Here is a 22016-nt window from a genome sequence, read left to right as displayed (position 1 = left end):
GGGCTTAATTAGGTCCAAAAGGAAACTACTAGGTTTGGTTTTGGAAGTTATGGCTAAATAAACATATTGATTCTAAACAATTACTGTCATAAGCAAATACTGCTAGAGCAACACACAGGTAATAGAGGTCAAATCCAAGACTCTCCAAACTGTTTTTATTATAGATTATTCATGCATGGTACAATATGGTTTGCAATCACTACCTTAGTAAAGACCTTCCTGTACATTTTAGAAAAAATATCCTAAATACCGCATATCAGGCCCATAGTCTATCCATGAAAACTGGGAGATATCACAATGATTGATAAATCAGAAAGAAAATGTTTAAATGCGGCTGTGAAATTGAAGATGAATATTTTTATATTGGTTAGTCCCTTAAAATATAACAATTTAAGAATTCACTTATTAAGCCCCATATTATTGGGAAAAAGCCTTCTGTCTTTAAAGTTTATTCAGCTGCTTTACTGTACATCATATTAAGCAAATGCGCAATTTAGGGTAAAATATTTTTATATCTTGCTGCAAATTTGAGAAATATCTGTACAATTTTAATAGGGTTTTTTTATGCACTCTCCACAGCTCGTATAATATAATTATATCAATTTATGTACATCACCACTGTTTTACCTGTATGTATATATCATTATTCTGTACTGATGAGCTTTCAGCTCAAAGTCAATAAAAGAAATTGAAAATTGAATTGAATGCTTAAACAATGAACAAACACCGGCAGTTATGGGTGTAGGTAGCAAGATGAAGATAAATCGTATTATTATTTTTTGTATGCTGTTCATACCTGCACTGCTCATTACGATCTGTCTAAGACAATAAATTCAGATCCCTAAAATTTTTTTTTTTTTATGTGATATTAATCAATAAAATAATTTTATTTATTCTGCCTTGTTGTTTTAAAATTGCGTTGTCTGATCTGAACACATATTTTTATTACAGTCTAATGTAATATCCCACATTCGAAAGACGGGACTAACAATTGTGTCCTGCTTTTCACAGTAGGTAGGTTAACTATGTTAACGTGCTTATATACCACTTCCTCATTAATCGAGGTACCATTAGAGTAGATGTACAAATGTGTATAAGGACCAAAAAATGTCCAAACTAAACGCGCTTAAGTCTCATCCGTTTTCGAACAAATCATTCTTGGCTGACGGACATATGTGACATACTAACAGAAGGCGGTATGCTACGTCACATTATACTGTGTATTAATAATATGCCATGATTATGGACCTTTCCGGATGGTAGGTACTAGATTCACATCCCAGTAACGACTTCAACTTAACAACTAATCATTAACACCTATCCTGGATACAGATAAATATATCAACCTCCACTGAGGGGATTCGACCCACAGACTCTCAGTACGCGAGAGTCCAACGCTCTACCAATTGAGCTAATAAGGAAATTACCACTACCTACTGCCAGTAGGAGCACTTTAGGAAAAATATCCGCCCAGTTCCCCCCCCCCCCCGCCCCCGCCAACCCTAACCCTAATCCTAACCCCTAACCCTAACCCTAACCTTAACCCTAACCCCAAACCCTAACCTTAACCTCTAACCCTAACTAAAAATAATAAAGGGTGGGTGGGACAGGGCGGATATTATACCGAGAAGAGGACAATCTATCCCATGCATGAACGTTAAGTAGATACACGTAGGGAAAGGTTAACCTGAACATTAAATAGCGTTGAATTATATCAGACCTTCTAGCTCAGTTAAACTGCATGATCCGACTTCATTGCGTAAATGTACAAGAAATAGCAGGCGATTGTTAACCCATATTGACCTTGATGCTACTGTCGACAGCTTGCAGTGATGGGTATGGACGCTGTATCGCGGTGGGGAAGAACGTCAAGAAATAGCAGGCGATTGTTAACCCATATTGACCTTGACGCTACTGTCCACAGCTTGCAGTGATGGGTATGGACGCTATATCGAGGTGGGGAAGACCGTCAAGAAATAGCAGGCGATTGTTAACCCATATTGACCTTGACGCTACTGTCCACAGTTTGCAGTGATGGGTATGGACGCTGTATCGAGGTAGGGAAGACTGTCAAGAAATAGCAGCCGATTGTTAACCCATATTGACCTTGACGCTACTGTCCACAGCTTGCAGTGATGGGTATGGACGCTGTATCGAGGTGGGGAAGACCGTCAAGAAATAGCAGGCGATTGTTAGCCCATATTGACCTTGACGCTACTGTCCACAGCTTGCAGTGATGGGTATGGACGCTGTATCGAGGTAGGGAAGACCGTCAAGAAATAGCAGGCGATTGTTAACCCATATTGACCTTGGTGCTACTGTCCACAGCTTGCAGTGATCGGTATGGACGCTGTATCGAGGTAGGGAAGACCGTCAAGAAATAGCAGGCGATTGTTAACCCATATTGACCTTGGTGCTACTGTCCACAGCTTGCAGTGATGGGTATGGACGCTGTATCGAGGTAGGGAAGACCGTCAAGAAAGGCTGCAAGTGTGACTTGGAAATCTCTAAATGTAGTCTTGTTCCAGCAAAGGGAGGTAAGCCTGACTTTAACGAATTGTTATCTAGTTTGTTAATAGCCTCTATTAGAAACATACTTATCTGCCCTTGTTTTATAGAGCGCCAAGCGACCCCAATTAGCCACTAAATTATTTGCGGCGCGTCTACGCTCAAGCCGCTTGCAACAAAGGTCCTTTGTTAGTACTGAATTGAGGACTTGTTCTTTTATTTTTTGACGTTAATAAAGTTTTCTATTACTATTATTGTTTGTCAGATTGTGTGCAATCTGCTTCTTTTCCAGAAAAGAAAATGTACATGTTTTGAATAAATGACTTAACTGCGATTTTCTGTACCGCTAGCTGCATTATTAACTACGACCTATGCTGTGTCACTGTCAGACGGACATAGTGTAACGGACACAATTTCATGTGTAATTTAATAGTTACGATCGACTATCTACCTGCAATTATTAATATTATGCACAGTCATTAAGCATTCCATTATATATATATATATATATTCACTGGCGTAGGAAGCAGGGGGCAAGGGGGACATGTGCCCCCTACTTTTCAGAAATTATGCTTTATAATAGTGTAAAAGTGTGTGTATATAAAAGTGTGGCCCCTCCCCACACTTTTTGGCACCTTCCTGCGCCACTAATATATCTGTGTGTGTATGTGCGCGCGCGCGCGGCTTGTTTTGTAGGCTATTGTTTATTTGGGGGCAGATTTGTTGTTGCTACTGGGGTTTTCTTTGTGGAGGAGGTAAAATTGTTTTGACTGGCCAATCGGGCCACTCACAGCAAGACGTTTGAATGGCCCGCGACCGAATTTCGTTAAAAAACAACTTGCTTAAATTGCACTTTAAAAACATGTTATCATATGATGCAAACAATAATAACAACACAAAAGAAGGAAACAGAATTTATTTTAGTTTTATTACAAACTGTTGTAATTAAATTATAATTATTATGTTAGTCACTATTTACTATCACTATCTAATTATGAAACAGATAATGTTGATAACAACAATATTTCTAAACCATACAGAGTAAATCACTATAATAACGTAGTAGAATATTGTGTGAATATCATACAATAATGTCAGCTAGTATCATGTGTTAATATGAGCCAATATCACACAGGCCGGAATTAATTACACAGACTCAGAGGTCCTATTAAAAGTTTAACCAATAAATACTATTATATTCTGAAACAAGTTAAAACATATACTTTATCAATTGTTCTGTCAATAATAATAAGTGTAACTGACAACACTCGCACGTGCACAGGCAATGATAGCTGTCGTTGACATCGTTCGCAGTGACGATTTAATGTTTGATATAGTAGACTCGGTATATTCCGTAAAAAACGAAAACTTTCCAACACAATGTAACTTGGAAAAGCCTCAGGCTCGTAATTCAGGCTCGTATACATGGAATGAATTGTACCAGTACAGTAAACACCTAGAAAACTGTCTTCTGTTATAGGTTTACAAAACGTTTATATCGGTCTGGGATAGATCCCCATCGGCGGGCCATGGGGCTACCTCTCGTTCCTGACAGTGCACCACAACTGCTATATCCGTCCCGAGCCGTCGTATGTGCTGTCCTGTTTGTGGGATGGTTCTTATAAAAGATCACTTGCTATTATTGAAAAAATGTAGCGCGTTTCCTATCTCAGATTACACGTCAAAATGTTTGACATCCAATAATCAATGTGTCCTAGTGGTGTCGTTAAACAAAACAAACAAACTGTAAGAACACGTTTATAGATTGTCAACATTATAGCCGACGTTCATGAGTAAACTGTTTCGGCATGTTTTCCCTCCTTGTCCTGACATGGAGGAATCGTGTTGAGCTTGTTGTGGAGGTCTGCTAGCATTTCGTTTGTGTTGTGCTGTGTCTGCCGATTCAGGTACTTTGAATCTCTTTTCTAGCAAACCGACATTTGTCTACTGAACCGTTTCTGGTCTCGTATCTTGTGCTACCGCAGCTGTTTACTGATGAGTCAACACCGCCACTGTTTACTGATGAGTCAACACCGCTGCTGTTTACTGAAGAGTCAACACAGCCGCTGTTTACTGACGAGTCAACACCGCCGCTGTTTACTGACGAGTCAACACGGCCGATGTTTACTGATGAGTCAACACCGCCGCTGTTTACTGATGAGTCAACACCGCCGCTGTTTACTGATGAGTCAACACGGCCGCTGTTTGATGAGTCAACACGGCCGCTGTTTACTGATGAGTCAACACCGCCGCTGTTTGATGAGTCAACACCGCCGTTGTTTACTGATGAGTCAACACCGCCGCTGTTTACTGATGAATCAACACAGTCGCTATTTACTGTCGAGTCAACACGGCCGCTGTTTGATGAGTCAACACGGCCGCTGTTTACTGATGAGTCAACACGGCCGCAGTTTGATGAGTCAACACGGCCGCTGTTTACTGATGAGTCAACACGGCCGCTGTTTACTGATGAGTCAACACCGCCGCTGTTTACTGATGAGTCAACACGGCCGCTGTTTGATGAGTCAACACGGCCGCTGTTTATTGATGAGTCAACACCGCCGCTGTTTGATGAGTCAACACCGCCGTTGTTTACTGATGAGTCAACACCGCCGCTTTTTACTGATGAATCAACACAGCCGCTATTTACTGTTGAGTCAACACGGCCGCTGTTTGATGAGTCAACACGGCCGCTGTTTACTGATGAGTCAACACGGCCGCAGTTTGATGAGTCAACACGGCCGCTGTTTACTGATGAGTCAACACCGCCGCTGTTTACTGATGAGTCAATACAGCCGCTGTTTACTGGTGAGTCAACACGGCCGCTGTTTGATGAGTCAACACCACCGCTGTTTACTGATGAGTCAATACCGCCGCTGTTTACTGATGAGTCAACACGGCCGCTGTTTACTGATGAGTCAACACCGCCGCTGTTTGATGAGTCAACACGGCCGTCATTGTTGCGATGTCGAACAATTTCCATGTCGTTTTCAGTCTCTTCCTGACTGATCTGGCGCCCCTTAGATGTGCGGCTTGTGGTCATGGGTGAACGGCCATTGGCATTCTGGACAATACTGTCGATCTCCATTTGAGGATGACAACGCTTCTTCCCAGTGTAGGAACTGTCCGTCTCGTCGATTTGCAAATTGCCAGTATTTCCTGTATTTTTGTTGAAAACAAAACAAAACTGTAATTCAGTCGTAGATGATATATTAAGTAACACACTTTCTATTCAGTATCCGTTAAAACCGAGTGTTACTCAGAGGCAGATCATAAATTGTATGTCAATGTTGTTGGCTGTTATTAATTAAATTAAAACAAAAACTTTACTTTCCAAAATCCCCGACTATCACTGACTGTTTATTTATTTTTCAGTCACCCAGGTTTTAGAGATAGAATAAATTGTTTCAGCTTTTGAATTCGATTTAGTCTCGACTAATAAAAATGTGTCGACACTGAGTTAACCTAAATTTGATAAAATCTGTACATGTACCTAACATAACAGGACTCCACATACAGCTATCTGTAGTTGTATGTTATGCCGACATTTATTATAACTTTACACACGCCTACCTTTAGCTGTTTCGGGTTTTATCAGACGTTGGCTTTCCACATCAAAGACTGTACTGGCCATAACTTGTCTCTTGCGCCGAGAAATTCGTACGATTACGACTATCAGCACCACGACCAGAATTAAGAACGCTAACCCGAGCCCGAGCATGACAAAGAAAGGCATTTCATAACGTCAGATGCGCCTGAAAAGAGATAAAGAGTTGTTTTCAATAAAATGACATTGAACATACATATATATATAGAGAGAATAATACATCAGTGGCCGATATATACCATTTATCTCACAACGAGTTATTTTTAAATGTATCTAACGAGCGAAAGCTTCTTACATATTCTTACTATTTCTTACATATCCTCAAAAACCAGGTTTTAAGCAAATTTTAATATCTTTTTCGGCTAAAAGGTATTTACAGCCGTTGCACTTGTAGCTGACTTACGCGTCACAGACACATGATTATCAGGTTAACTATACGTCAGTCTAATCGATTTTCATCGCGCTGGTCTTTTATTGGACGTAAATTAATATAAGTGCTACAGCCACTGGGGCTATATGAGAAAACATAGTGTAATTAATTGTGGTCTGAGGCCTGGTCATGGGTGAACGGCCATTGGCATTCTGGACAATACTGTCGATCTTCATTTGAGGAGTATTTACTGTGGTTTGCAAACTGCCATTATCTCCTGTATTTGTGTTGAAAACAAAACGAAACTGTAATTCAGTCGTAGATGATATATTAAGTAACACACTTTCTATTCAGTATCCGTTAAAACCGAGTATTACTCAGAGGCAGATCATATATTGTATGTCAGTGCTGTACTGTTAAAACTTACAAAACAAATTTAAGTGGAAAACGACAAAATTACCGTTATGTTAAAGTAGAAGATAAACCTTGGTTTAATGATATATGTAAAGAACGATACGCTCAATACAGAAAGGCAATTAAAGTGTTTAATCGAAATAAAACAGAAAATCGTATAGAACTTGTTAGTTCAAAAAATGCTTACAAACATTTAGAACGCAGACTAAAACGACAGTACAAGTCTCAACAAGGCAACAAGCTGAATTATTTGCCGAAACATAACCCAAAATCATTTCACAAACAGTTCAAGAAACGTAAAAATAATGTTAAATCAGAACTCAGTAATAACGACTTTTATAATCATTTTCTAAATCTGGCTTTAAACGAACCAACAAGTAAAAGTGAAGTAGATAACTTTTTAACCAGTTATGATACTCTTTATACTGATGACTCAGTGTGTAGCTTATTAGAATGAATGAATGAATGAATGTTTAACGACACCCCAGCACGAAAAATACATCGGCTATTGGGTGTCAGACTATGGTAATGCAAACAAATAAGGTAATGATCAACATCAATATAAAAATTCAAGATTTAAACAAAAACAGTGTAAAGAACTGTGCAAAGATACAAATATCACAGATAGATACCGACTTTTACTCAAAATTTCAATTTGTGCTGTATTGGCCATTCTCAAAGAGAATGTTACACCCCTGCACCACGGTTAGGTTACAGCACGCGCAGGGGTAGCTTATTAGATAGTGACATCACCGATAGTGAAATATCGAATGATATTCACGAGTTAAAGAAAAACAAAGCATGTGGCTATGATGGTCATGAATGTTTTGATGCCATGTTTGTTGATATTGTTTAATACTTTTTTTTAAATCCGGTCATTCCCCTCATAATTGGTTAGATGCCTGTTTTTATAAAGGGAAATCCCAACGACACGGATAATTATAGAGGTATTACTCTAATTAGCTGCCTAGGTAAATTGTTCACAAATATACTAAATGAAAGATTATGTATTTTTGACATGGAAAATAATATTATCACTGACGCCCAATTTGGCTTTAGAAAACATTTGTCCACTGTGGATGCAATTTTCGTTCTATAGGCCCTAATAAACAGTGTGTAATGCACGAAAACGGCTTTATTGCTGTTTTGTTGACTACAAAAAAGCATTTGACTTTGTAAATAGACAAATTGTATGGTATAAATTAATTAAACAAGGCGTAAGTGGGAAAATGCTTGCTATAATAAGGTCGTTATATCAAAATGTTAAATGTTGTGTAAAATATAATAATGTAATTTCTGATTTCTTTATATGCAAAAAATATGTATGTCAATGACTGTGATATGCAGCTAATATCAGACAACTGTCCTTATATCGATATACAAATGTTAAACATATTCCTGATAATGTTCTGTTAGCTGAAAAACCAGAAGGGTTACAAAAAGGATTAATTCTCTGTTTAATTATACCCAAAACTGGGATTTAACTGTCAATACAAATAAAACTAAAATTGTTGTTTTTAGAAACGGAGGTAAATTACGAGATAATGAGAAGTAGTACTTTAATGGATGTGAACTAGAGGTGGTAAATGAATTTATTTATCTTGGCGTTTTATTTTTCTATAATGGTAAATTTGCACGTACGCAGAAACGATTTGCAGAACAAGGACGCAAGGCATTATTCTCAATATTGAATGTATGCAGGAACAATTTCTTCAATATCGAAACAATGCTTGCTGTTTTTGATACATATATTAACTCTATCCTTAGTTATGGTGCTGAAGTTTGGGGCTTTCACTCGGGTCATGATGTTGAAAAAGTACATATACAATTTTGTAAAAGATTATTGGGTGTAAGAAAAAGAACGTGTAACGAATTTGTTTATAGCGAACTGGGACGGTTTCCACTTCAAATAACAAGAAAACTGAGAATTTTTAAATATTGGATAAAATTACGTACACTACAAATTGTATTCTAAGGGGAATATATGAAGAAATGGCACACTATAACGATAATTGGATAATTAACATTAGGCACGAATTGTATTCACTTGGATTAAACTATATTTGGAATTTATCGTATGTTGACGACAGTAACTACATTATAACCAAACAAAGGATATTAGATACTTTTAAGCAATTGTGTTACAGCTAAACAATGACAACGTCTAGAGGACTTTTATATCAACATTTATTAAATGAATTTAGATTACAAATATATTTAAGATTGCCAAAGGAAACGCGTTATATAAAAAGAAATATGTAAGATTAGTATGCGCTCATAAATTAAATGTAGAATCTGGCAGGTATCGAAACATTGAACGATCAGAAAGAATATGTACTCTGTGTAACGCTAATGCACACTTTTACACTATTATAAAGCAAAATATCTGAAATGTGGTGGGCACTTGCCCCCCCCCCCCCCCTGCTTCTTACGCCAGCGAATATATATATATATATATATATATATATATATATATATATATATATACACACACACACACACACCATGGAATAAATTACAAATGAAATTGTGTCCGGTACACTATGTCCGTCTGACAACGACACTCGACTCGCTGTTCCGATTTGTTTGCGAGTCAGACAGTAGAAACCTTACTGTTAGGCGAGGAAGTGAATTTCTGTATCGTTAGTTTCATTATTAACTACTGCATAGGTCGTAGTTAATAATGCAGCTAGCGGTACAGAAAATCGCAGCTAGTTATTTAGTCGAATTAATGTACTTCCATTCGTACACAGTGATATATACACAAACACATGCATATTACTTGCAAATATCAAAACTTTATTAAGGTGCCGTTTTAATGTGTTCGTAAGTATTTTTGTTGAGCACAAAACATATTGTACTCTTTTTTTCTGTAAAAGAAGGAGATTGTACACAATCTGACGAACAATAATAGTAATAGAAAACTTTATTAACGTCAAAAAATAAAAGAACAAGTCGACAACTACTCCACAATTCAGTAGTAACAAAGGGCCTTTGTTGCAAGCGACTGGAGCGTAACGCGCCGGAAATAATTTAGTGGCTAATTGGGACCGCTTAGCACGATGAAAACCAAGGGCAGATAAGTATATTTGTAATAGAGGCTATATAAGATGAACATCACTTTATACTAGAGTGTCCACAATACAAAGATTTGCGTTGTAAATATATAAAAATGTATTATTATAAGCGGGCAAGTGTGTATCGTTTTATACAGTTATTAACCACCGGTAACAATAAGGAACTGAATAACCTAGGCAAATATTTAGTACAAGCGAATACAATTTGAGATCGATTAATGCAGGATAATAGTTCATGTAATAAATGTAACTTATATCACTTCATTTGTCCATGATTATATATAAACCACATCCACCATTGTTTTGCACATGTGTATTTTGTATTTTTGTATAACTATGTTGTATTATTTATGTTATTTATCCAGCTGGTGAGTTGTAAAACTCAAAGAAAATCAACAACTTCATCTTGATGCTGTTGGCTGTTATTGCGCCGACGAATTCGTACAATTACGACTATCAGCACCACCACCAGAATTAAGAACGCTAACCCGAGCCCGGACGCAACAAAGAAAGGCACTTCATAACTGTCAGATGCGCCTGAAAAGAGAATAGTTGTTTTCAATAAAATGACATTGAACATACATATATATATATATTACTGAACAAAAAAAGAAACTTCCGATTTGTACATATAGTATTTGCTGTGTTAAAGAATTCATTGTGTAATGAAATTATATAGGTAGTATTAGCCGTGAGCTGTATTATCAGGATTCATGAATTTTATCGATTATTTTTGCACTGTTAATCGTCGACAACGTGAAATTCAATTTGCACGTGCATGCATGGTTCGACATGTCCCGTGTAGTATTCGGTCAATTTGTTTTACTTGTCTTACTGACATTGTTGTCAAGTGAACGAAAACGCTTAAATTTTTTTTTTTAAATTAACGTTTTTTACATTGTAGCATTTTTAGTATGCCAAGAATACCCAATAATTTACGCGAACGGGCGATTGGCATGCTTGATGCTGGCATGTCGACAGAAGACTTTGCAAGGCATGTTGGGAGTTCTAGTCGAGCGATACGAAATCTATCTTACGAACGACAGGAAGCACCAACGACTTGCCACGTCGTGGACGTCCGCGTGTTACAACGTGTGGTCAAGACCGCTATATCATGAACACGCATTTGCGCAATCGATTCCAAACTGCCACTGCTACTGCTGCTAACACACCTGGGCTTCATAATAACCGAATCAGTGGGCAAACTGTTCGTAATCGTCTGCGGGAGAACGGTTTACATGCACGACGTCCTTACGTCGGATGCGTTTTAACGCAACGTCATCGTCTAAATCGTCTTAATTGGGCACGTGTACACACTCGTTGGATACAGCGACGCTGGAAAACCGTTCTTTTTTCGGATGAATCCAGATTTTCTTCACAACGTAGTGATGGCAGGGTGCGCGTCTAACGTAGGAGAAATGAACGCTATGCTGACTGTTGTGTTCTTGAACGAGATCGTTTCGGGGGCGGGGGTTGTGTCATGGTCTGGGCAGCCATTGCCCATGGTTATCGTTCACCACTAGTCGTTATTGATGGCAATTTAAATGCTCAACGTTACCGCGATGACATTCTCGCTCATCACGTCATTCCTCTGTTCCATAACAACGCCAACATCTCGATTTTTCAGCATGATAATGCCACCTCTCATACAGCTAGAGACACTGTAAATTTTCTTAGGACAAATAACATTGATTTCATTGATGACTGGACCGCTAAAAGTCCTGATCTCAACCCCATCGAGCATCTCTGGGATAGTCTGGACAGACGACTGAGGCGTCGTCCCAACCCACCCGCTAATGTTAACAAACTTCGTCAAGCGCTCATTCAGGAATGGAACAATATTCCACAGGCAGAAATCAACACTTTAGTCAATTCTATGCGCCTGCGATGCACTGCAGTGGTCAATTCAAGAGGTGGTCATACCCGTTATTAAGTGGGTGAGGGTTTTTTTTAACACCCTACCACACTTGGTCAAAATTTTCCCCAGTTTCTGTTAACCTATGGCCATGATTTTTGCACCAAACGATGCATCATGGAACACAATTAACAATTATTCCCCCGGTTTGTTTTCATCAAGTTATGTTCAAGCAAAGTTAGCGGAAGTTTCTTATTTTGTTCAGTATATATATATATATATATATATATATAGAGAGAGAGAGAGAGAGAGAGAGAGAGAGAGAGAGAGAGAGAGAGAGAGAGAGAGAGAGAGAGAGAGAGAGAGAATAATACATGAGTGGCCGTTAGATATCATTTACCTCACGACGAGTTGTTTTAAAATACTACTCAAAAGAATTTAAGAGTCAGGCGATATTTTCGACATTATTTTCTGAATGTCAATTATATTAGCTAGACCATAATGTCACGCATGGTATTGTTCCATTTTGACGAAAGTGGGTCTAAGCAACCCATAAATGAATTAAAATCCACTGTCATTGACACTGTCGACTAGTTCTAATGGCGAAAACATGCTTAAATTTGCACGTAAATTAGGGCGAAAGCGAAAGGTCTGCTAAGTGCCCATAACTTGCTTTTTCACAAAGCGCTTCATTTGCACGCTTTGCACGTGTATTCCATGTTCCCAATGCTGAATTTCCGTATAATTGGAGCTTGCGTTCGTGTACGGTGCACACTCCAAATTCGACAATGGTACGACTTCAACTGACTATCGAAGATCGAGGAAGGGCTATTGCTTGGCTTCAGGATGGCAATACGCAAAGAAATGTTGCTCTGAGACTTGGTGTCAGTCAGAGTGTCGTTGGCCGACTGTGGCAACGGTACCAAGCAACGAATTCTGTTCGAAATCGTCCACGTTCGGGAAGACCCCGAAGCACTACAAATAGAGAGGACCGCTACATCACCAATATGGCTCTACGTCAACGCACAACCACTGCACGCCGATTACGTGACAATCTGCGGACTACGACTGGAACTCGAGTGTCTGATCAAACCATACGCAATCGTCTGAGAGCCAATAATCTACGCTGCCGTCGCCAGGCTGTTCGACCACCACTCCTACCACGTCACAGAACGGCCAGACGTCACTGGTGCACGCTTCATCTGCGGTGGTAACGTGTTCAGTGGGGTCGAGTGATGTTCACTGATGAGTCCAGCTTTAGTCTCCAGTTCAACGACGGTCGGGTTCGCGTCTACAGACGTCCTGGGGAGCGCTTCGCTGACGTTAACGTTAGACAACGTCACCGTTTCGGTGGTGGCAGCGTCATGGTGTGGGGCGGCATCTCTATCCACCACAGGACCCCCTCTATGTGGTGGATGGCAATCTGAATGGAATCCGCTATCTGAATGAGATTATCTGGCCGTTGGTTCTCCCAGGCCTTCAGCAGATTGGCGGCGGGGCAGTTCTGCAGGATGACAATGCCAGACCCCACCGCGCCAGGGTGGTAACGGACTTTCTCAGACAACAAGGTATCGCCAGGATGGATTGGCCAGCATATTCGCCTGACTTGGCCCCAATACAGCACGCCTGGGACGAATTAGGCAGGAGAGTTCGGGATAATCATGCCCCTCCGGCCAACCTTCATGATCTGGGTCAACTTCTTATGGCAGAGTGGCAGGCCATTCCCCAAGAGTTCTTCAGACGTCTGATCAACAGCATGAGGCAACGATGTGTCGAGTGTATTCGCGCCAGGGGTGGATTCACATACTATTAAACGAATGTTCTAATGAGTAAAATCCATGGTTGACAACCTTCAACTTTGACAGCATGTCGTGTGACTTTCTTGTATACAGTGATGTTTATTTGTGTTTTTTTGTAAATATGGAACAATAAATAAAAATTTTGGTGTAGTTTACATCATCAATCTAATACACTCTGAAACTTATTTGGTTATAAATTTTTGACCCTTAAATTCTTTTGAGTAGTATATATATCTAACGAGCGAAAGCGAGTTTGATACGTTTTTAAACAACGAGTTGTGAGGTAAATGGTATCTAACGGACACGAATGTATTATTCTATTCCTTACATATCCTCAAAAACCAGGTTTTAAGCAAATTTTAACATCTTTTTCGCCTAAAAGTTATTTACAGCCGTTGCACATGCAGCTGACTTACGCGTCACAGACACATGATTGTCAGGTTAACTATAGGTCAGTCGAATCGATTTCAATCGCGCTGCTTTTTTATTGGAGGTATGACATCTCCTAGGAGCAGCGAGTCGTATGTCTTGAAATTGTTAACACACGTAGATGTGTAAACAAGTATGTGTAATTATAAATAACACATGTTGTCACCAACGGATGTGTAAGATTATTGTTTATAAACGACAACGCATTGTGGTAAGGAAGGCCTACACAATCCCCGTAAGGTCTGAACTGTGTGTGTGTGTGTGTGTGTGTGTGTGTGTGTGTGTGTGTGCGTCTCTCTCTCTCTCTCTCTCTCTCTCTCTCTCTCTCTCTCTCTCTCTCTCTCTCTCTGTGTGTGTGTGTGTGTGTGTGTGTGTGTGTAAGAGTGGGATTTGTGTATTTGTATGTGTGCAGGAGGGAATTCGATCGACTTGTAAATAGCAATAAATTACGTTTTTAGTTTTGTCTAAATGCATCATTTAATTTACATACATGCAGGGCGCTGTTTGAACAGGTAATCTGAAAAAGACGAGAGAGAAACGTTAACAGTAATAAAACGTTAGTTTGTTTTATCTTCATTTCACTGACGTCGTCCCTGTTTGACACCGAGTCATGCATACATAATGTCACAATTCAATGCACTTTGTTTTATACTAAGGATACTAGTTTGGTTTCAGAGTTAAAATGTGAATTGCTAAATAAATGGGTTTTTTCAAGTTAATCACCTCGATGGATCCATTCAGCTGATTGTTTTGTTTCTTGTTCCAACCAGTGCACCACAATTGGACAAAGGCCGTGGTATGTGTTTTCCTGTCTGGAAAAGTGCATATAAAAGATCCCTTGCTGCATTAGAAAAAATTAGCGGGTTTCCTCTGATGACTACGAGTCAGAAGTACCAAATGTTTCACATCCAATAGCCGATGATTAATAAATCGATGTGCTCCAGTGGTGTCGTTAAAGAAAAGAAACTTCATTTTTCAAGTTATTTCCAGTCCCACGATTTTGTTAGATGCAGACGAGTATTTTGTTTTGTTTGTTTAATGACACTACTAGAGAACTGATTTATTAAGCATCGGATGGGGCGGGATGTAACCCAGTGGTAAAGCGATGGTTTGATACACGGTCGGCCTGGGATCTATCCCCGTTGGTGGGCTATTTCTCGACTGGTATATCAAAGGCCGTGGTTTGTGCTATCCTGTCTGTGGGATAGAGCATGTAAAAGATCCCTTGCTACTAATGGAAAAATGTAAAGGTTTTCCTCTCTAAGATAAACTTGTATTCCTTGTGTGTCGTGACGTATTGCCACTTGATAGTTATCATATTAATAAGCGCGTGGATTCTTAATGGTCTGTAGGAGCGGGACGTAGCCCAGTGGTAAAGCACTCGCTTGATGCGCGGTCGGTCTGGGATAGATCCCTGTTGGTGGCCCATTGGGCTATTTCTCGTTCTAACCAGTGCACCACGACTGGCATAACAAAGGCGTGGTATATGTCTGTGGGATGCTGCATATAATATAAAAGATCCCTTGGTACTAATGGAAACATGTAGCGGGTTTTCTCTGAGACTATATGTCAAAATTACCAAAAGTTTGATATCCAATAGCCTATGATTAATAAATTAATGAGCTCTAGTGGTGTCGTTAAAGAAAACAAATTTGAACTTTAACTTTCAGTGTTTTGATTCAATCAAAACATCGAAAGAGTGCAATAACAAAGTATATCACTTGTTCATGTTCTAACTTTAAACTCACTTACCCTAGATCTTAAACACTACGACGTATTTTTTCACTATTAGAGACGTTTTCAATAATTTAAGTTAGAAGTGCTTACATTGTATTACTAGTATTTAGAATATTCATTTTTCTACACGTGAAGTGGTTCTGGTCATCCAGGTTTTTGTAATACCCCGAAATGCATTTTCATAATTATAAAAAGGCGCGTTCGTCTGAGAAGTAATGGTTATCGAGACAAGCTGTAGTTATTTTATTTAGTTTTTGCTATTTCCCCGTTTAAACATCACCGAATTTAGTTTGTCTCTGTTATAACCTTATCCAAATGTGTTATAGGTTTGTAGATTAACTAAACTTAGTGTCCATTTTCGCGGGTTGAAACTAGGCTTTGCGTCTTTAACTTGTAACAGACCATTAAATAACGCTAATACAGTTTTCAGTTTTTTATTCCATGGATTTTCATAAATTATATGTAATAAGTGTAAACATGTTGGTGTATATTTTTGATAATTAGTACTTTGACAAAGTTGACGGCAGATATATCGGACTCATGATACATACCCGCGCAGAATCTGGTGCATTGAGAAGGGAAGTTCCCGGTGGTAGAGTTACATTGGTCAATGAAGTCTTTACAATCATAACACCTTCTTTCTTCTTTCACACAGTACTGGGAATATTCGTCGCATATGTCGTTGAAACATCTAAATGTGTTGCTAGCAGTCATGTTGTTGGAATTGGCTGAAATAGAGATGAGATAAGCACAATCATAATTATGTTCGCCCGGACAAGTCATCAGTCTACAAAACATGCCTTTCTCTTAAAGTCGCACACCCTAGTTTCAGTCCGTGAAAATGGACAGTAAGTTTAGTTAATCTACAAACCTGTGACACATTTCGATAAGGTTATTCGATAAAGTTTGTTTTGTTTAACGACACCACTGGGGCACATTGACTAATTAATCATCAGCTATTGGATGTCAAACATTTGGTAATTCTGACACGTAGTCATCAGAGAAAACCCGCTACATTTTTTTCTAATGCAGCAAGGGATCTTTTATATGCACTTTCCCACAGACAGGAAAGCACGCAACACGGTCTTTGTTCAGTTGTGGTGTACTGGTTGGAACGAGAAAAACCCAATCAGTTGAATGAATCCACCGAGGTGGTTCGATCCTGCGACGCAAGCACCCCACGCGAGCACTCAGCCGACTGAGCTAAATCCCGCCCTGGTATTCGTTATACCTGTAGTTAAACGCCATAAGTGGTGTTTATTGGGGCCATTATAACTGGAGTCTGTATAAATAGGAGGACGTTTATAAATACAGGTAATTAAATCTCATTATTTGCAGTACGTTAATTTCTCAGTTGCGAATTACTTGAAGACACGGTTAACCAGCGCTGCACACAGTGACCGATATCTATATCTGCTGCTGACGGTGACATGAAACGCTACTGAGAAGGTCTGAGTACTGTCTTCTTTATAACAAAAACTAGCCACTCCCTAAATATAGGGTACTCGGTATTCCCAGCTATATATATGTGTTCTATTAATATAATCGGGAAAAATATTTTCATTTCATTTCAGTTGATATTCGTTTTAATATACTAGTATTCATTTAGGTTCAAGCACGCTATCCTGGACACATTTATTTGGGTTTTCTGTCCAACTTAATGTTTGTTCAGTGCAACCCACTAGATCGCAGATTGCTGTGACATCGGCGCAAGACCTGATATGATACACCCCACGCTCTTCAGGCCAGATGCATACGTTGGGGAGGGTGGTGGTTGAGGGGGGGGGGGGGGGGTGAATTCTCTCACTGACGCTAATAAATGCACCTCAGACAAGCGGTCTATCATGTCGACTGAGGCGCCGAGAGAGTAAAAAAGTTTATTTTATTTAATGACGCTTCCAGAGCACATTGATTTTTATCTTATCATCGGCTATTGGGGCTGTTGGACGTCAAACAGAGAGAGAGAGAGAGAGAGAGAGAGAGAGAGAGAGAGAGAGAGAGAGAGAGAGAGAGAGAGAGAGAGAGAGAGAGAGAGAGAGAGAGAGAGAGAGAGAGAGAGAGAGAGAGAGAGAGAGAGAGAGAGAGAGAGAGAGAGAGAGAGAGAGAGAGACAGACAGGCCCGTAGGAACATACTCGCCGCTAATACTCTTTTTTACACATTAATGTTGGCCATTGTGACCAAAATCTGATATAGAGTTTGTACACACACACCCTCCCCCTACGGGCCTGAGAGAGAGAGAGAGAGAGAGAGAGAGAGAGAGAGAGAGAGTAGAGAGAGAGAGTACGAGAGAGACAGAACGAGAAAGTGATATACTACCCACCCACACACGTTCATGTAAATACATCAGCAAAAATAAAGTAGATATGTACTCACACTAACCGATAACTAGCAGTGAACTTCACGAAACAACTGCAAGTGGTAAATGTCTTGTTAACTTGTAGGTGCGCGATTAGTGATATTTTTATATGAAGGTTTTTCCTGGCAGTAGAACTGCGACAACCAAACTGAAAACGCGACCCCAATAGCTATTGAGATTCCGGCTGTACGAACATTAACGATTGAATTAATCGTCAGAAATCGGAAGCGTTCATAAACTAGCGCCTTAGTGAAATTATTTTTCCAAATATAGGTTATCAATTTGTAACCCTTTATCAGCCAACAACAGCATTTATATGTATATGCTATTATGTGCAATATTTTAAAGAACCGATTTATGTCACTAACATAAATTTAAACCACCGTAAATAAAAGAATTGATTTATTAAAGTAATTATGATTGATCGGGATTTTTATACTAAGGGACATAACGTTTGAAATACTCGCCACTAATTTTAAGTGTGTTTCTTTCACAGAATCTCAAACTTTCATACAAATTGCTATTATAAACAAGACTGATTGATGCCGAAAATAAAATAAATAAATTGCAAAAAAGATTTAATGAGCATAAATCATTTTAAGTCTAGATTTTACCCCATTTGTGACTAAATACAGCTGTAGGTCAAATGTTTCCAGTGTGACAGTTGTAAACCAAAAGTATAAATGTAATACATAAACATGACAATTTGGTACATCTACAATGTGAAAATGAAATACAGGTATGTACTTAAGATATACATTAAAGAAAGATATTCCAATTTGTTCACATATGAATATTTATAGTTTACATTTATTTACCTATAATTACCAAATTAATTTTCACTGACAGCCCATAATGACTTTTTATAAACATTTTAAATCATTAGCTTTTAGTGGTGACATAGAAGGCCCAGATGTTATAAATATTGACTCTTCTGACGACATTGATCAACCTGTGTTTGAAGAACTGGACAAAGATATCACTATCACGGAAATTGAAAACGCTATAGGCAAATTGAAACGGTCCTGATTTTCTTATTAACGAATATTTTATCGAATACAAATGCTATTTTCTCCCTATATTACATAAGATGTTTAATTGTATTTTAGCTACTGGTTATTTTCCTAAAGGATGATCTTCAGCTGTAACTGTCCCTATCCTTAAGAAAGGTGACATATCTGATCCTAACAATTATCGTGCTATTAGTTTAGTTAGTAACCTAGGTAAATTATTTACTCATATTTTAAATGAAAGACTGCTTTCATGGTATTCGGCTAATGATATTATCTCTGATGCACAATTCGGATTCCAGCCAAGAAGAGGAACCGTTGATGCCATATTCTCATTACATGGTATTATTACAAAAACTTTGTCTTCGAAAAAGAGGTTATATTGTGCATTTGTTGATTTTAAAAAGGCTTTTGACTCTATTTATCGTCAAAAATTACTTCATAAACTCATTAAGGCTGGTGTCAAAGGAAAACTTTTAACTGTTATTTATTCACTGTATCTCAATATGCGTAGTTGTATAAACATTAATGGTTATATATCAGATTATTTTGCCAACAATTTGGGTTTAATGCAAGGCGAAGTGTTATCACCTATTTTATTTTCCTTGTTTATTAATGATTTAGAAGTTACCTTTATAGAAAAGGGTTGTTTACCATATGAATGTAAAGATATTACTCTATTTTTATTGTTGTATACAGATGACTTGGTGATATTGTCTGAGACTGTTGATGGTTTACAGCAAATGTTGGACTGCTTATATGAATATTCAAACCAATGGGGTATGGAAGTTAACTTAGAAAAGTCAAAAGTAATGATTTTTAGAAATGCTGGAAAAATTAAAAATGGGGAAAAGTGGTTTTATAACCATAAAGTTTTAGAAATAGTTGATAAATTCCCCTATTTGGGTTTCATTTTGCATTACAATAACAAGTTCACAGTTGCTGAAAAACATCTAGCAGATCAAGGAAAAAAAGCAACGTTTGCATTGTGTTCCAATACTAAATCTTTATACTTAAATACTGAAACTTTGATATCATTGTTCGACTGTTATATCACTACTATTATCTGTTATACCTCTGAAGTTTGGAGTTTCCACAAAGGGAACACAATAGAAAAGCTTCACCTCAATTTTTGTAAAAGATTACTAGGTGTAAAACGATCCACTAATAATTCCCTGATATATGCTGAACTTGGTCGTGTACCATTACGAGTCATTAGAATATTCAGTATGATAAAGTATTGGTACAAAATTTTAAATACTGATAATTGCATTATTAAAAATTGTTACTTACATCTATATGATTGTGTTGAGGTTCAAAATGAAACAAATTGGGCTTATTATGTCAAATATGAACTGACTAGGTTAGGTTTTGGAGAGTTATGGCTAAATCAACATATTGATTCTAAACACTTACCTGTCATTAAGCAAATACTGCTAGATCAAGCACAACAGGTAATTAGAGGTCAAATCCAAGACTCTCCAAAATGTTTTTATTATAGATATTTCATTGATGGTAACATATATGGTTTGCAATACTACCTTAGTAAATACCTTCCTGTACATTTTAGAAAACATATTACTAAATACCGCCTATCAGCCCATAGTCTAGCCATTGAAACTGGCAGATATCACAATATTGATAAATCAGAAAGAAAATGTTTTAAATGTGCTGATGAAATTGAAGATGAATATCATTTTATATTGGTTCGTCCATTATATAACAATTTAAGAATTCACTTATTAAGCCATATTATTGGAAAAAGCCTTCTGTCTTTAAATTTATTCAGCTGCTTACTGTACATCATATTAAGCAAATGCGCAATTTAGGTAAATATTTATATCTTGCTGCAAATTTGAGAAATAGCTGTATTTAATAGGGTTTTTTATGCACTCTCCACAGCTCGTATAATATAATTATATCAATTTATGTACATCACCACTGTTTACCTGTATGTATGTATCATTATTCTGTACTGATGAGCTTTCAGCTCAAAGTCAATAAAGAAATTGAAAATTGAATTGAATGCTTAAACAATGAACAACACCTGCAGTTATGGGTGTAGGTAGCAAGATAAATCGTATTATTATTTGTATGTGTTCATACCTGCACTGCATCATACCGATCTGTCTAAGACAATAAATTCAGATCCCTATTTTATGTGATATTAATCAATAAAATAATTTTATTTATTCTGCTTGTTGTTTTAAATGCGTTCTGATCTGAACACATATTTTTATTACAGTCTAATGTTAATATCCCACATTCGAAAGACGGGACTAAAATTGTGTCCTGCTTTTCACAGGTAGGTAGGTAACTATGTTAACGTGCTTATATACCACTTCCTCATTAATCGAGGTACCATTAGAGTAGATGTACAAATGTGTTAAGACCAAAATGTCCAAACTAACGTCCGTTAAGTATCATCCGTTTTTCGAACAATCATTCTCTGCTGTCGGCATGTTGACATACTAACAGAAGGCCGGATGCTACGTCACATGTCTGATGCGGGTCAAATCGACTGAGCAGTGGGGGTTTTCCCCCAAGCGTTTTACAAAAAGTCACTTTATTAATAACTGGGATGGTATTTTTGTTTTTTATTTTTAAAACTTTAATGTTTATGTATTTGTTTTATATACTGTGTATTAATAATGTGCCATGATTATGGACCTTTCCGGATGGTAGGTACTAGATTCACATCCCAGTAACGACTTCAACTTAACAACTAATCATTAACACCTATCCTTGGATACAGATAAATATATCAACCTCCACTGAGGGGATTCGAACCACAGACTCTCAGTACGCGAGAGTCCAACGCTCTACCAATTGAGCTAATAAGGAAATTACCAC

At 38.1% G+C, this 22016-nt stretch overlaps 2 protein-coding genes across 5 annotated transcripts in view; one reads left to right on the top strand and one right to left on the bottom strand.

The window, feature by feature from the left end:
- The window catches only part of LOC121379851, a gene marked incomplete at its 3' end in the record, with an annotated part of 7452 nt that extends 2668 nt beyond the window's left edge, over window positions 1-4784 (top strand). Inside the window, exons 2-3 of the mRNA XM_041508503.1 lie at window positions 2430-2537; window positions 4438-4784. Of these exons, the coding sequence (XP_041364437.1) occupies window positions 2430-2537; window positions 4438-4784 (455 nt within the window). The remainder of the gene's footprint in view (window positions 1-2429; window positions 2538-4437) is intronic.
- A 5035-nt stretch (window positions 4785-9819) lies between these two features.
- On the bottom strand, window positions 9820-21596 carry LOC121379917. Of its 4 annotated transcripts, none has more exons than XM_041508596.1 (4): window positions 21575-21596; window positions 16348-16524; window positions 14550-14576; window positions 9820-10513 (listed from the first exon to the last, which is right to left on the bottom strand). In XM_041508596.1, exons 1-4 carry the CDS (start codon window positions 21588-21590, stop codon window positions 10359-10361), a joined length of 375 nt encoding a protein of 124 aa, XP_041364530.1. In that variant the 5' UTR covers window positions 21591-21596; the 3' UTR covers window positions 9820-10358. The 4 variants fall into 4 exon arrangements, with proteins under 4 accessions (XP_041364530.1, XP_041364533.1, XP_041364532.1 ...); XM_041508599.1 differs by lacking the exon at window positions 21575-21596 and adding an exon at window positions 18177-18312; XM_041508598.1 differs by lacking the exon at window positions 21575-21596 and adding an exon at window positions 18171-18307.
- Between the last annotated feature and the right edge of the window lie 420 nt (window positions 21597-22016).

This window comes from Gigantopelta aegis, chromosome 8 (genome assembly GCF_016097555.1).
Source record: "Gigantopelta aegis isolate Gae_Host chromosome 8, Gae_host_genome, whole genome shotgun sequence".
Lineage (NCBI taxonomy): Eukaryota > Metazoa > Mollusca > Gastropoda > Neomphalida > Peltospiridae > Gigantopelta > Gigantopelta aegis.
Note: the sequence above shows the minus strand (reverse complement) of the source record. Positions and strands in the feature narration are given on the sequence as shown.